The following is a 14,758-nucleotide window of genomic DNA, read 5'->3' as shown; positions in this document are numbered from 1 at the left end:
CACCATCTTCTCATAGGTGACCATTTCTCCTGAAATTAAGTGTTTGGGGAAAAAGGTGGATTTCTCCTTTATTGTAGTATGTATGTATTTAGCTGTCGTAGTTGAACTATTTGTTATTGGATTTTTTTGGAAGATTTTTTTTAAACATAGGGTGCGTTTAAATCTGTTAAAATCCAATTCAGATTCAGAGGACCATCATTACAGCTGACTGAGGAAGCTCTATTGAGAGTGAAATGCGTATTGGCCATTTTAAAGGACTTTTTATTGAGGACTTTTCTTAATATTATTTTTTTAAATTATATTATATATTATTAAATTTGTTATCCTGCTCAAGTCCTTTTTTGGAACCTCTAAGAATCTCCATAGGGGCAGTGCCATCCCCATTTAAATTGGCACCATACCTATACACCTAGAGCCGGGATCCATAGGCTCAGGACCAGGTGAGCACCACATTTATTATCCTACATCCATGTTTTTACTGCTACAGTCTACACATTGGTTTGTTCTCTCTTTATGTTTTTGAGAACTACTCCAAGTCGAAGTGGAAGGGTGGTGCTACCATAATAAGCACACAAGCTTCAATACGGAGCCAGTGTTTCTATATACAGGCTCCTTGAAATGTGAGTGTACAGTTCACTACGATATTATTATTCCTGCATTGTCACTTTAAATACCATCTGCACTATATTGTATCTTTTTGTATTTTTTTGGGCATGTACTTCATACTGCACTATTGAACGGAATAACGTTTGGTAAGCTGTATATGTGTTTGAGTGCTCCACTTATAGGTGTAGGTCTTTGTCACTTATACCGAACCATAGTCTACAACTATTGGCCTCTAACTATTCAGCTTCATTGACCCCATTTTGTTACTGATGGGAGTTGTAGTCAAATCCACAACTGGCAGGCTCTGTTCTAAATGTTCATGTTATTGAATCATTGTGGGTGGTGTTCCTTATGTCCCCTGTGATGTATAATCATGCTTAGTGACATACATTGCTCGGTTATTAAACTTCCCTAAGAGACATCTGGGTTTTTTAAATTTGCATTGTCAACAATGTAACTAGTTGGTTCATATTTTCCATTTGATATTTATTCTTAACTATGGAATGTATTAAAATAAACTATATTAAAAAAAAATTCCAAGTAAATTATTAATGAACAGTGAAAGAGGAAGTGTGTGTATTTTTTTTTTCCTCACTCGTCCATTTCTGTACAGCACACTACTAAAATTATAATAAAGCACTTTATCACATGACTAAATTGATTCAATAGTTCCTTGAATACTAATCCATAAAGTCAAACACACTTTTTTTGTTGATTCAATTAATTTACATGTAACTGTGTGCTAAATTGAATCACGCAAACTAATAAAATTATGTCCATGATAATTTAATGAAAAGAAAACAATGATTTGTGTTATGAATTATTAAAACATTGTTTCTCCAGTGTAGTAAAAGAAAATATAGATGAATGAGTGTCCACATTACAGGCCTGTTTTTGTAAATTTCTCTTGGTTTGCTTATATTGATGTTCAAGACTCTTAATTTTATGGCAAGCATATACATGCTTTAAATGTACCGTAGGTTGTAAATTGAACGATGTATTGATTCAGCTGGTTACAGGAGTACTCTAAGCATCATAACAACTTCAGCTTGCTGTATTGGTGGTAGTGCAAGCAAGTTTTCATACAGTTTGATGCAAACATAGAGTTCCCCTAGGAGCCCATCAGGCACGCTCAGCCAATTAATGCTGGTAAAACCTGGACAAAATTGATATTGCAAATATCATTGCCATTTATTTGAGTGATCTGGACAATGAGGAGCTGCAGGCTCATGGGGGACCCTTCGTTTGTCTTTGACACCGAACACGGTCAGGGGCTTCCTGGCATCTGTGCCATAGGTTCTCCATTACTGGTCTGTGGTTTTAGTTTAGTGAAATAATGGCTGTATTAATTAATTTATTGTTAATACATTCTTGCCCTATGTAATTAAATAAGTATTGATATCTCATTTATTATAGTATATTGTATTCTTATTGGTTGGTTTCTGGACGTCCTTACAATTAAATGCGATTTCCGTGTGTCACTCATCGATTTTGCCTGATATGGTATATAGCAGCTGTGACATGTATAGAGCGATTAGTTTAACTATAAACTGGCATTAGAAATAGTGTGTGTAATTGTTAAAGCAAGTCATTCTCTCTCTGTTATTTCAGCCTACGGACCAGATAGCCGGCCACCCATGGCTATATTTGAGCTGCTTGATTATATTGTGAATGAGGTAATCGTGATTCCAGTCCATGGCTCCAATGTGCACACATGCTTTCTCTTACCCGTGGTCTATCAGAGCTCTCCTTCCCTAATGATAATCTTACATGGCTTAAAGCACCTAGATTTAGTCATTTTATCAAATCTGAAACTTTATTCCCTCCTGGTGGCCAAACATAATTCTTGCATGCTTATTTTTTTTTTTTTTACTTTAAAATGCCTGCTCCTGCCAAGCACCGCCATTTTTATATTCGCTGCTTACTCTTTTGTTTTCCACGTTCTTAAACCCCATTTCACAAACCTATTGTCTACCCTTATTTAGTGTCCTAATAAATAAGCATCACATAATGTTATACGCATACATATATATAATTTTAAATATAGTTCTAGAAGTCTCTCTTAAGCCATTACAATATTCTCCATTGTATCAAATGCTGTTCTCTTTCCTATTGCTGCCAATATCCTCCTTCAAATGCCCTGTCCGTGCCTATTAGTTTTGCAGTAAACTGCTTTATTGTGGATGACTTGGAGCTCCTAATCCATGGCTCATGTGTTGGCAGTGTCCAGGTTTCTTGCTGGTGTGACACTCGCTGGCTGACTATCAGGGCCATGCACAGATCTTACTCACATTTATTTTTTTGCTGCTGTATTTTAAACAAGCTTGCAGGCTTCATGCCCCCTTTGTAAACGTGAACTAACAGAAATCCTTCTTAAACCCAGTTTGTGTCTACGTTGTACACCATTTCACTCCTTTTCTTTCCAGCCTCCTCCCAAGCTGCCAAGTGGAGTGTTTGGAACGGAATTCCAGGACTTTGTGAACAAGTGGTGAGTTTTAACAGCATCAAACAACCCACCAGACAGCACACATTTAATAGGGGCTTTGATCGAACACAGGAAAAGTTGACACCCAACATACTGGGGGTGGGGGTGAGGGGTGGTGTGTGTTTGTACTTTTTAGGCCCTATTCATGGCACCAAGATTTTTCTACATGAAGAAGATACATTTAAATTCCAAGGCATCCATTTCTGCTATCAGTATATAGTAATGTTAAGCTAGCTCCTATTAATAAATGTTCTCCTCTTGCCTTCTAGCCTGGTGAAGAATCCAGCTGAACGGGCAGATTTGAAACAGCTCATGGTAAGGTCCAATTTCGTGGAACACGTATAAGTCAAAAATGTCCTAGGATACTGATAAAATGGACACGTTATGTTACGTTATGCTCAGTTTTTCTTTACTCTCGTACAGCAACAGTGAAGTAGTATACCTTACCTACCCTAACATTAACCCTACATTACCCTAACCAAAAACAGCATTAACCCAAACCCAATCAGTGTGGGGGCAAACAGGTAAATCCTACCAGGGTCTGTTCAGTCCTTGGGGTCTCCCTTATCAAACCTGCAGCCAATAAACACAGTGGCTGAGTGCATTGACTCCAGTGCTGCATAGAGCTTACCGGTTAGTCTGGGGTCACTAGAAAATGGCCCCAAATGACAGAGGGCAGCCCTCTAGGATTTAGCCCTGAAGTCATTAAAGACCATTATAGTTTAGACCTACTGACACATTTTAACATCGGTAAAGTGTTAAATTACATTTTGTTTAATGTTAGAAAAAATGAAATTACCTTGCAGTAAAAGTCAATCGACACTGAAAAGAATGTGTTTTTCAGCTGTGTGCCAGTTGTGAATGGAAAATGCTTTCAAACTAGAAATTAAAGTGCATTTTGTACTCTGAAACAGAAATTAGAGTGCTTGCCAAAAAGCATACAAGTTGGCTGCTGCCAGCAGTGAGAATCAAAATAAACGGCAAGTACTAATGAATCTTAATGAGATCAGCAATGGTAATAACCTCTAAAGAAATGAAGAATTCTAAGATCTAAACATTTTGAAGGAAATCAAGAACACTGCCAAAGAACTCAAGATGGCCACTGTAAGTCCTTACAATCAGTATAGATTGTGAGTTTGTGTAAATTCTTCCATTCTACCACCAACAGTGTTAAACTCTAAAGAAAACAACTACAAGACTTATAAATGAAACTAAATGCATGCAAATGAACTGCCAACCAACCCAAGATAAATATCCTCAAAGTGTTAACCTCATAGTTAAATATTGACATTTATTTATGTAGTTGTTATTTGTTCATTACAATTCTATAGGGAAGCATTGGGAGGCTATTGCCCATGTACAGCAAAATGCCACTCTGCGCCAATCAGCATCTCCTCATAGAGATGCATTGAATCCATGCATCTCTATGGGAAATGTTCAGCGCCTCCATGCAGAGCGTAAAGACGCTGAATGCCAATTCTGTACAGCACACAGTGCAGCACTGAAATAGGTACCAAAGTAAACACTGCATTTTCTTTAAAAAGGCAGCATTAACATTGAAAAGCCTGCGGGACAGGCTCTAGACACCAGAACAACTATATTAAGTTGTAGTGGTTCTGGTGACTATAGTGTCCCTTTAAAAAAATAAAAAATAAAAAAAAAATTGTGAGTCCCCAAAGAAATGTGCTACTGGTTCCATTTGTTTCCATGGTGATTAATGCACATATTGTACTTTAGCTTTAGAACACCTGTTAAATCTCTCTCTCTCTGTGTAGCATAAGTAATTGTCTGTGAGAGAGCAGCAAACAAAGAGGAGGAATGTTCCAGAATGACTTCTATAGACTATACTATTCTCTGGTTACAATAACATTTGCTTCATCATGTTTGTGTACATGTTTTTTTTTTTTCTGTTTCTTTATTTACTTCTATAGCCGCAAACAAACAAAGACTGAACATAATCTGTCTGGAAAAAAAAAAAAAAAAGTTGTATTCCAGCCATAGTACTATAGGGATAATGTATAAAATATAAATTGTCACTTTCGCTTGTGTCAGTTTTGTGCACGTAATCTATTTCCTTTTTTTTTTTTTTTTTTTTATAAAGCTTACCCCACCCTTCATACTTTGGTGCCTTTTTTCGGATTTTCTGTAGTGTGAATCAAAATAATCCACAAAAAGGCATATTTGCAATATGAAGGATTTTATACCTGAATTATAAATCAAGATCATGAAAGTTGTTTAACTGTCTCCACAACAAGCCACTCTGACATTAACAGAAAGATATGTCGGAAATAAAATGTGTCATTTTGCATCACCTCCCCAATTTATTTATTTATATTTTTCTTGATACATTTGTCCAATTTTTCTTTGAAAATAATGTATCTCTATGTGGAGCATGGAGATGCTGAGCGTTGCTCCTGCAATCTTTGCTGTAACAAAACCAGGAACTCCCTCTAGTGGCTGTCAGGCAACAGTGTAAACACTGAAATATTGCCTTTTCTTAAACAAGGACATCTTCCTTTTAATATCTCATATGCCCATGTGAAGAAATGTAGCCAGGCATTGCATGAAAAGATCAATCCTACATCCATTTATCACTTGAATGTGGTTGACTTAAAGGAGCATGCCCTTTATGATTTTTCCACGGTTTAGTTTATATACTCCCAAAGAAAACATATATGTCTTTTTTTGTTTCTGTATGTTTCTTGGGGATATATGAAAAAACAAAAACATATTGCAAAAGCTGCAGAATTGCTTTTTGTATCATGTGCAAACCATCCCCTTTGTCCCCTGTACAGACATTGTCTATGTCGGCAAATTGACCAATTCAGTGCTTCTCATTAAGCTTGTGTGTGAAATTCCTAGTAATAGACTTCTTCTCATTGAGCTGTATTATAGCTGGGTGAGAAGTATTGGTAGGTGCACTCTAGTCCATCTTGCTGTGGAGCCTACACAAGTGGTCTAAATCCTTACTTGGCTGTCTGATTGTCAGCGGGGTGACGTGTAGAGGTGAGTATTTATGAAACTACTGATTTCTGTTGAAACTGGCACTTTTATACACTGTTAAATAAATTAACAGACTCCAGCTAAAGTGCATTATGTTTTTGGAGTGTTCCATAAAGTGCTTTTTTTTTTTTTTTTTTTTTTTTTTTCCTTTCTTTCACTTTTTCCTAGTTTCTTACTCATACCAATAGTTTGCCATTTTTATTATCATAATTTCTGTTTGTTTTTCACCTAACCCCCCCCCCCCCCCCACCCTTTTCTTCTGGTTTCCCCTAACAGGTTCATACCTTCATTAAAACTGCAGAACTGGAAGAGGTGGACTTTGCAGGATGGCTCTGTTCAACTATGGGTCTTAAGCAGCCCAGCACCCCAACCCATGCTGCTGGAGTGTGAGCGGGAAAAGGAGAAATGTCAGGCAAGACAGAGAGCCTCTACATCCTGCCGAGTGAGATCTCTGCAGAAAGTGCCAAAAAAACAGTTTCTTTTCATTCTCTCCGACTCCTACATTAAAGGAGGAGCCTGCAGGACTTTGGGCCAACAGTAGACATACTCCAGGGTCCCACGGGCTCCACCTGCAGTAAGATCCCTGCTTTTATCCCATGATGCTTTGTGGTACTTGTAATGCTTTCAGTACACAATACAAGAGTGTGCACAGTTTGTGTGTGGTAAGTGATTGAAGTATCCATTTTCTCTTACCAACAAAGGATTAAATGGGTCAGTCCCAAGTTGGACCAAGCTGAACTAAGGCTGTGTAATGTAAGTGAATCTATTTTTTATGTGTAGATTTAATTCACAATGGAGAGCCAGTTAAGCAAAACTTTACTGTTGAGAAAAAAAATGTTTATTTTGTAACAATCATGAAGAGTAATTTTATGTCCTTTTTTCATAACCCTAGTAGAACTATTAAGTTCTTACTGGTCATACATAAGACTGCCTTGATTGCCGTGAACAATTCCCTTGTGGCAATTTGAATCCTATGCTGTCTGGAGATCTGAGCCATGCCTGTTCCTTACAGGCAGCATCCAAAGCCATAACCCAGGACCCGTCAGCTTTAGGAAATTGCCTTTTTGGAAGAATTGATTTTAAAACTATTAACTTCTCTCTGCCAGAGTAGTGAGCACTTTGCTGGTTATTGCATTTTATTTACTTTGAAGAAAAGACCACTACATGTCTCTTTATGTGAGTTCATGAAAGTAATATGTAAAATGTATTGAGTACATTGATATTGTGACATTGGAGAATAAACTGTTCTAGGTGTATGCATTAAACTTTTTAAATAACAATCATGGAATTTTCATGTATTGAGAAAGGTGTAAAGCATTAATCAGGCCAGCACAGCATTCCCGCACATTGCTCTGGCAGAGAAGGAGATAAACACCCAGCTGCCTCCTGCCTGTGCCTCTGAGCTTGTATATTCTCTCATATTTATTTTAGACTTGAATGTGATGTGCTGTGTGAGCTCTGAGTCTTTTTGCTGTGCTGGGCTCATTACCCTCAAATTGCATTGAACTCTTTTGTCAGAATGTTGTGCATCCTTCTTCTTTGTTGTAATCCCGAATAGGCGGAGGGCTCAGCGCAGCACAGGTTTCTCTCCTGTGAGATGCCTTTGCCTTCACTCCTTCAATCCTTGTACCTTTTCAATCTTCAGATGTATTATCTTTGATTCTAATAAATATATTATGAAGAAAATGGTGTGATCTGTGCAAATTCAACAGTACAATTTCAAAACTGAAAACAAATTATAATTGTGTTGCAATGTTTTTAGTTTGATTTATGACTTGCTCCAGAGACTTAAAAGGATACTCTGGGCACAAACTTATTTTACTAGTGCATTTAATAGGTTTTGCCTTTATTTAAATGCTACACATTTTTACGAGCTCAAATCTTTAAAAGAAAATATATATATATTTTTTTTTTTTGTGGGGTGGGGGGATAGGACCACAGGTAGAAAGTCAAACGATTTGACTACTTACATGAGAGGGGACTACATGTTGTAGTGGTTATTGTGCTTGGAGTGTTCTTTTAACTACTGCAGGCATAGGCAACCTTCGGCACTGCAGATGTTTTGGACTACACCTCCCATGATGCTTTGCCAGCATTATGGGTGTAAGAGCATTATGGGGGATGTAGTCCACGACATCTGGAGCGCCGAAAGTTGCCTACCCCTGAACTACTGTGTCAATCCCCTTACTTTGAAAGGGACCACTCAACAGGAAATCACTATGTGATAAGTGCTACTGATAGAAGAATGCTTTTTTTTTTTTTTTTTTTAATTCCATTTTATTAATTTTTATATCCATCCCATGTCCACAGCCTCCAACAAAACCAGAGGAACACTATGAAAATCCACTCTTTTCCAGACCCATAAATGGGATGTTTGTGTTTTTTGTTTAGTGTTGTGGTCACAAGTAGCAGTGTATATGCATAGACTTTTTACAGTTTATAAATAATATATTACAAAACACAAGAAAAAAATACTCTGTAGTCGATCGCAATTAAACTATGCAAACATTGCATATGTCATGAGTGATTCGAACACGTATACTACTTTTGGCAATGATAGGATTCCACCAGGTATGCACAACATATATATAATGCATGTACTGGATTAGAGCAATAAAGATGAACATAAAAGATAATGCAACAGTAAAAACAAAAATGCTGTTTTAGCATAGCTTCTGAGCATCTAGTAGGCGGTATCTGTTTGTCACTGTGTGCCCAGGCAGGGGAAGATATATGGGCAGACTTGACTCAATCCAGCATTTTAGGCACATCTGTGCCACCAAACCCCACACTCCCAGGTCTGGTTTGGAACCATCGCAGAATATCTGATTACACCTTCACACTGCATAAAGCAATGTCCCAAGTCAGTCCCAAAGTTACAAAGTTCCCCTCAACATGGACCTTGTGCAAGGATAAACCTCCTTTCAGTTCCCAACCCAGGAGGCGAACGACGGACCAAAGCAGCACAGAAGCCAGCTGAACTGAAAATGAAGGGGGATAATGTAACCTCCTCTCCAGTTTGTGCCAGAAATGATCAATGGCATTGAAAGCTTTCTACCACCTCTGCCGGATCACCTCCATTTAAGGTCTGTACTGATGCCATCTTAAGTTGCTTGTGGTAGAAGTGTTCAGCTTGTTTAAGGCCCAGTAATGAGTGTAAGTGAACTGCACTGCTGGAGACCAGGATTGCCCCCGCAGGTCCATCATGTATTACCTGCCATGTACCAACTAGTGGAAGTAAAAACTGAAGTAAGAGATCGGCACTGCAAGTTAGGTTAGCAGTTGGAATGCTAAAATAGGGCTGCCGGCAATAATAGAACTTTGATATCAGAATGTTTGTAATAAGCAATCTGCATACACATCTCTCTGACGTGACGGTCAGATCCTGCACCCCCATATGTAGGATGCTAAAGAGGCCCAGTCCTATTTATCTTTCTATTTTCCTTTCCTTATGCCCCTTGTATCTTAATTATTATACTTAGCTCTTTGTCACTTTCCTTTTGTTATAGTTTTCTTTTCTTCCTTGGATCTTAAGACCCAGGCATTTCCATTTTGTTCTCCTCTCTCCATTAAGTCTGCAGTTTTTTTTAAACTAATGGATTATGGGTAAATTAGATTAGCAACTGCTATTATTATTATTGGCATTTATTTAGCACCAACATATTCTGCAACACATTAAAATACCATATAGGAGGAAATTTAACAATAAATGAGAATTACAAAATGTTACAGGAACAATAGGTTGCTGAGGACCCCATTCAAAAATGCTTACAGTCTAGACATGGAACTTTGCTTAAAGGGACACTATAGTCACCAGAACAACTACAGCATAATGTAGTTGTTCTGGTGTATATATCCTGTTCAGCGTCTCCACACTCTGCATGGAGGCACTGAACTTTCCCCATAGAGATTCATTATTAGGAGATGCCGACAGCATGACGTTTTACTGTGAGTGCACAATAACCTTACAATGCTTTGCTTGAGAAAAGCATAAGATTGGCTGATATCAAGTTTGATCTCTGCCAAGGGGGCGGAGTGTGGATGGAGCCAGTGTTGACCAGACCCACCCACCTTTTTAAGTGGAGGTGAGGAAGGGCCAGTGGCCTAAACGGCTTTTTATAGCTATAATAGTATTAGGAATACATTTGTATTCCTGACACTATAGTGCTCCTTTAAGCAGTTTTTGACAAAGATTAAATTCCCTAAAAAAAAAAAAAAGGTAGTCCCTGTGTCTTTATTTTTTTTATCATTCAGCCTTCATTGAGTTTATGAAGTTCAGCCTTTATTAAGTCCACTGTGGTACAGATATACAGACGTAAAGAACTGTGCAGTTCTGCCACCAATTAACAAAAAGATATTTCACAAAATCACAAGGCATTTAAGTTGCCTGAATAGTAATTAATGGTAAACAAGGTGAGGCTGGCATGAAACGAACATAAAAGAAACTATGATCCAGAAACAAGGGCCATCGTATAGAATCAATTTCCATTCAGGCTGCAGAACACTGTCAGTGCGAGGAGGACGTTAGTTAAAGGACCACTCTAGGCACCCAGACCACTTCAGCTTAATGAAGTGGTCTGGGTGCCAGGTCCTTCTAGGGTTAACCCATTTTTTCATAAACATAGCAGTTTCAGAGAAACTGCTATGTTTGTGAATGGGTTAAGCCTTCCCCTATTTCCTCTAGCGGCTGTCTCACTGACAGCCGCTAGAGGCGCTTGCGTGATTCTCACTGTGAAAATCACAGTGAGAGCACGCAAGCGTCCATAGGAAAGCATTATGAATGCTTTCCTATGTGACCGGCTGAATGCGCGCGCAGCTCTTGCCGCGCGTGCGCATTCAGCCGACGGGGAGAGGAGAGGAGGATCGGAGGAGGAGAGCTCTCCGCCCACCGCTGGAAAAAGGTAAGTTTTTACTCCTTTCCCCTTTCCAGAGCCGGGCGGGAGGGGGTCCCTGAGGGTGGGGGCACCCTCATGGCACTCTAGTGCCAGGAAAACGAGTGTTTTCCTGGCACTAGAGTGGTCCTTTAATGTGAGTGGCCATAGACAGCCACTGCAAACCAAAATAAGAAGAGAGAATGAAGCCACATGACAAAAGGGAAAGAGGAGGAGAACAGAAAGCAGAGGGAAGCTGAGTGTAGAAACGTAAGAATAGAAGACAGAAGAAGAGACCAGTTCTAGTTGGCCATATGTAAAACATACAGGGGAATCAATATCCCACTTTGCCTGCTCCTCTGAGGCTACAGACTGCTTGGAGAGCCAGCATGTCCAATGAAACCTTGTATCAACATAGTGTTGGTGGTTGTCAATGGCTGCAAGAATGAGTTCCTTACAAGAGCAGATCTCTCTCACTCTAAGGATCTAATCCCACACAAATGGAGATTCTCTCCAATAAGTGTGTATTAAACTATGATCAGCATTGATCCCTATGTCTTTTTTCTGTATAACTAAAAATCAAAGGTGAATTAAAAAAAACAAAAAACTAAAAGCAAAAACTGCAAAATGACAGAGCTGTCAAATATTTGATAAGACCCTAGTTCCGCATATGAACCAGATTCTGGGAATAAGGATTCTTAAGAAAAAAAAACCAACCCCAAGCTCATGCAGAAAACAATGGGAAGTATAGATATAGAGTTATTTATGGAAGACAAACATGGTACTGTTCATACAACAGCAGGCTTCTGGAGGATAGTACACACCCATGATCATTTGCTGTAAAGCCTTTCTTGATTCCGAAGTTGTTTAATAAAGTGGAAATCATTGCACCGAATATATTGCATTATCTTTACTACAGGAGTTGACAACTTACATCTGTGAAACTCATTCAACAGTCTATGTGTAAAACAATTTAAAGGACCACTATAGTGCCAGGAAAACAATCCCGTTTCCCTGGCACAATGTAGTCCTTAGGTCCCCCCACACTCATGGCCCCCCTCCTGCTAGGCTGAAGGGGTTAAAACCCATCAGCCACTTACCTTTCTCCAGCGCCAGGGATCTCTCCTCCTCCTGCCGACGTCAGCGCCGAAGAGCAAGAGCCGCACGCGCATTCAAACCGCCCATAGGAAAGCATTACTCACTACATTCCTATGGATGTCAGCGTCTTCTCACTGTGATTTTCAGTGAGAATCACGGAAGCGCCTCTAGCGGCTGTCAGTGAGACAGCCATTAGAGTCTGGATTAACCCTCAGTGTAAACATAGCAGTTCTCTGAAACTGCTATGTTTTCAGCTGCAGGGTTAAAACTAGAGGGACGGGGGCGGGGCCGGGCCGCCGAGCAGAGCGGTCGCAGGGGAGCTCAGCTCCTGCACACAACGACCCTATAATGCCCCTAAACCACAATTTTACTCACATACCTCACCCATAAATGCGACCCTCGACGGATAAGGGCTTCCGGAACCGGGGAGAGGCTTGCTCACTGAGTTTTAGTCCCCCAGAGGGGAGATCTCTGCAGCAACAGGCGGGACCTTTCCTGGCAGTGAGTGGAGTGGACGGCCGCCGCTCCACTATCCTGCCTAACGGAGCCCGACAGACAAGAAGCACCTGTGCGGACTCGGTCCCCCCCCCTCTGGACCGGTGGGGGTGATCCCGGTCCCAACTCTGAGGCAAGTCATCCACTGCTGCCACTAAGATCTGCGGCCTATATCCCTCACCTAAGATGGCGGACGCCACGTGTGCTAACGGCACTGTGAGGACCGGCAACACAAAGCGCCCACAGACACAAGCTAGCCTACCACCCGCAACAGCTGGAGGTTAAATCACATCAAGGGGCCCTGGCACGACATCAGCCTTCTGAGACGCATAACTGTATCTCTGCACCAACCCCAGGGCAGGCCCGAAAATGGCGAGAGAGACAAGGGCACAGCAAACCAGTACCCGCAGCAAAACGAACACTAAAGGCAAAAGGCCAGCAAAACTTACCCCTCGGATATGCAGGTCTCCCAAATGAAGCACCGCACGTCCCCTCACAGCCAACACAGGCGAAGACGCCCGTCACTACGACGTGCAGTCCGCGGTGGGGCCTCGCAAAGCCCCCTGAGGGAGGCAGCAAAGCAGAGACCCAAGAAGCCACACCGCTCAACTACCTTGCAACCATCTCACCAGCGACAGGTCCAGAAGCGACGGACTACTCCTTTAAGCCGGAACATGGCGCGGGACGAAGTGTCCCTGAGCATACACGGGACATTTGTTGCCGGACAGTACACACATGGAAGCGGAGCGCCCAACCAAGGCATCAGCTGACTCCCTGACTATAGTGGCTGGCTGTCATCCAAGCCACATCAGCCTGGGACTCTCGCCTGAGATGCAACAGATCCAGGGGCACACAAGGGACGACCGTTCTGTTATGTTATATGTTTTCATTTTTCCTTTAAAATATGTGCGGACACCCTGCCTTACTTCGTTCACTCTAACACCCATATTACGCTGCCCAAGACAGGTAGGGGTACAACCTCATACCACTTACTCACTTACATAACCCACACCCTAGTCTCTCCCGCCACTGCTCCGCATGGCGGACCGAACACCATTTGCCAACTTGATAATACTGGTGGGCTAGGCACCAAGGCAAAATAGCGCTGCCACAAGTCATACGTCCCAAGGTGGCTTTTCTTTTCCACTAACAAATCAAAAATGGCACATCACATCTCACTGCGCACCCTGCGACTGTACTGTAGCCATCCACATATAGGCGCAAGCATGTCATATAGCAAAATGTGAGGGAGAGAGAACCGCTATAATGGGTGGTAGCGTGCTGAGCGTTGACCTTGCCTACAATGCCATAAGTTTAAGCCTGCATATATATAATTATTAAATAATAGGATAGTCTAGCATGCAGTCTAAACGTGGAACCTTAGCCTACATTATTACCACAGACAGTAAGAAAAGCCTGTATCCTCTGACTACGTTTTGCCTCTCCACTGTCTTTTCATCCTATCGTTACAAACAAAAAACTGTGCTGTATATCTGAACGTCCATAATGCTTGTACTTACTCTGATTGTGACGGCTATTGTAGCTAAACAAGTCTAATGTTATACCATGCACAACAAAAATAAAGAATTAAAAAAAAATAAAAAAATAGAGGGACCTGGCACCCAGGTCACTTCTTTGAGCTGAAATGGTCTGGTTGCCTATAGTGGTCTCTTTTTGTGTCATTTTGTTTAACTAATGAAATTAAATTTGATGCAGTAATTAGAAAGAGTTAATTTCTATATCTCCCAAACATTGCATAATTTACATAGTAAAGTAAGGGGGTTCAGAGGTGGCACTTAGTCTTTTTTTTTCTCGTCAAGCTTTTAAGGCAGGTTAGATTGGTAGACACTGAATTTTCAACAGAAACAGTACCAAAATGAAAAATATGAGTGGTAGTTAAACAGTATACATGCAAAATCTTGCTTAACCCCTTAAGGATCAAATTTCTGGAATAAAAGGGAATCATGACATGTCACACATGTCATGTGTCCTTAAGGGGGTAAAGAGACACTATAGTCACCAAAACAACTTTATCTCAATGAAACAGTTTTGGTGTATAGACCATGCCCCTGCAGTCTCACTGCTCAATTCTCTGCCGTTTAGGAGATAAATCACTTTGTTCATGCAGCCCTAGCCACACCTCCCTATATGTGACTTACACAGCCTTCCTAAACACTTCCTGTAAAGAGTTGTCTAATGT

The 14,758-nt window shown here is 40.6% G+C and overlaps 1 protein-coding gene across 1 annotated transcript in view; it reads left to right on the top strand.

Moving 5' to 3' along the window:
- MAP2K1 (mitogen-activated protein kinase kinase 1) overlaps positions 1-7,780 on the top strand; it is a 47,727-nt gene extending 39,947 nt beyond the window's left edge. The window contains exons 8-11 of the mRNA XM_063448774.1: positions 2,218-2,282; positions 3,033-3,094; positions 3,361-3,406; positions 6,371-7,780. Of these exons, the coding sequence (XP_063304844.1) occupies positions 2,218-2,282; positions 3,033-3,094; positions 3,361-3,406; positions 6,371-6,484 (287 nt within the window). The 3' untranslated portion in view covers positions 6,485-7,780. The remainder of the gene's footprint in view (positions 1-2,217; positions 2,283-3,032; positions 3,095-3,360; positions 3,407-6,370) is intronic.
- The last annotated feature ends 6,978 nt before the right edge of the window (positions 7,781-14,758 follow it).

Source organism: Pelobates fuscus, chromosome 3 (genome assembly GCF_036172605.1).
Source record: "Pelobates fuscus isolate aPelFus1 chromosome 3, aPelFus1.pri, whole genome shotgun sequence".
NCBI classification, from domain to species: Eukaryota; Metazoa; Chordata; class Amphibia; order Anura; family Pelobatidae; genus Pelobates; species Pelobates fuscus.
Note: the sequence above shows the minus strand (reverse complement) of the source record. Positions and strands in the feature narration are given on the sequence as shown.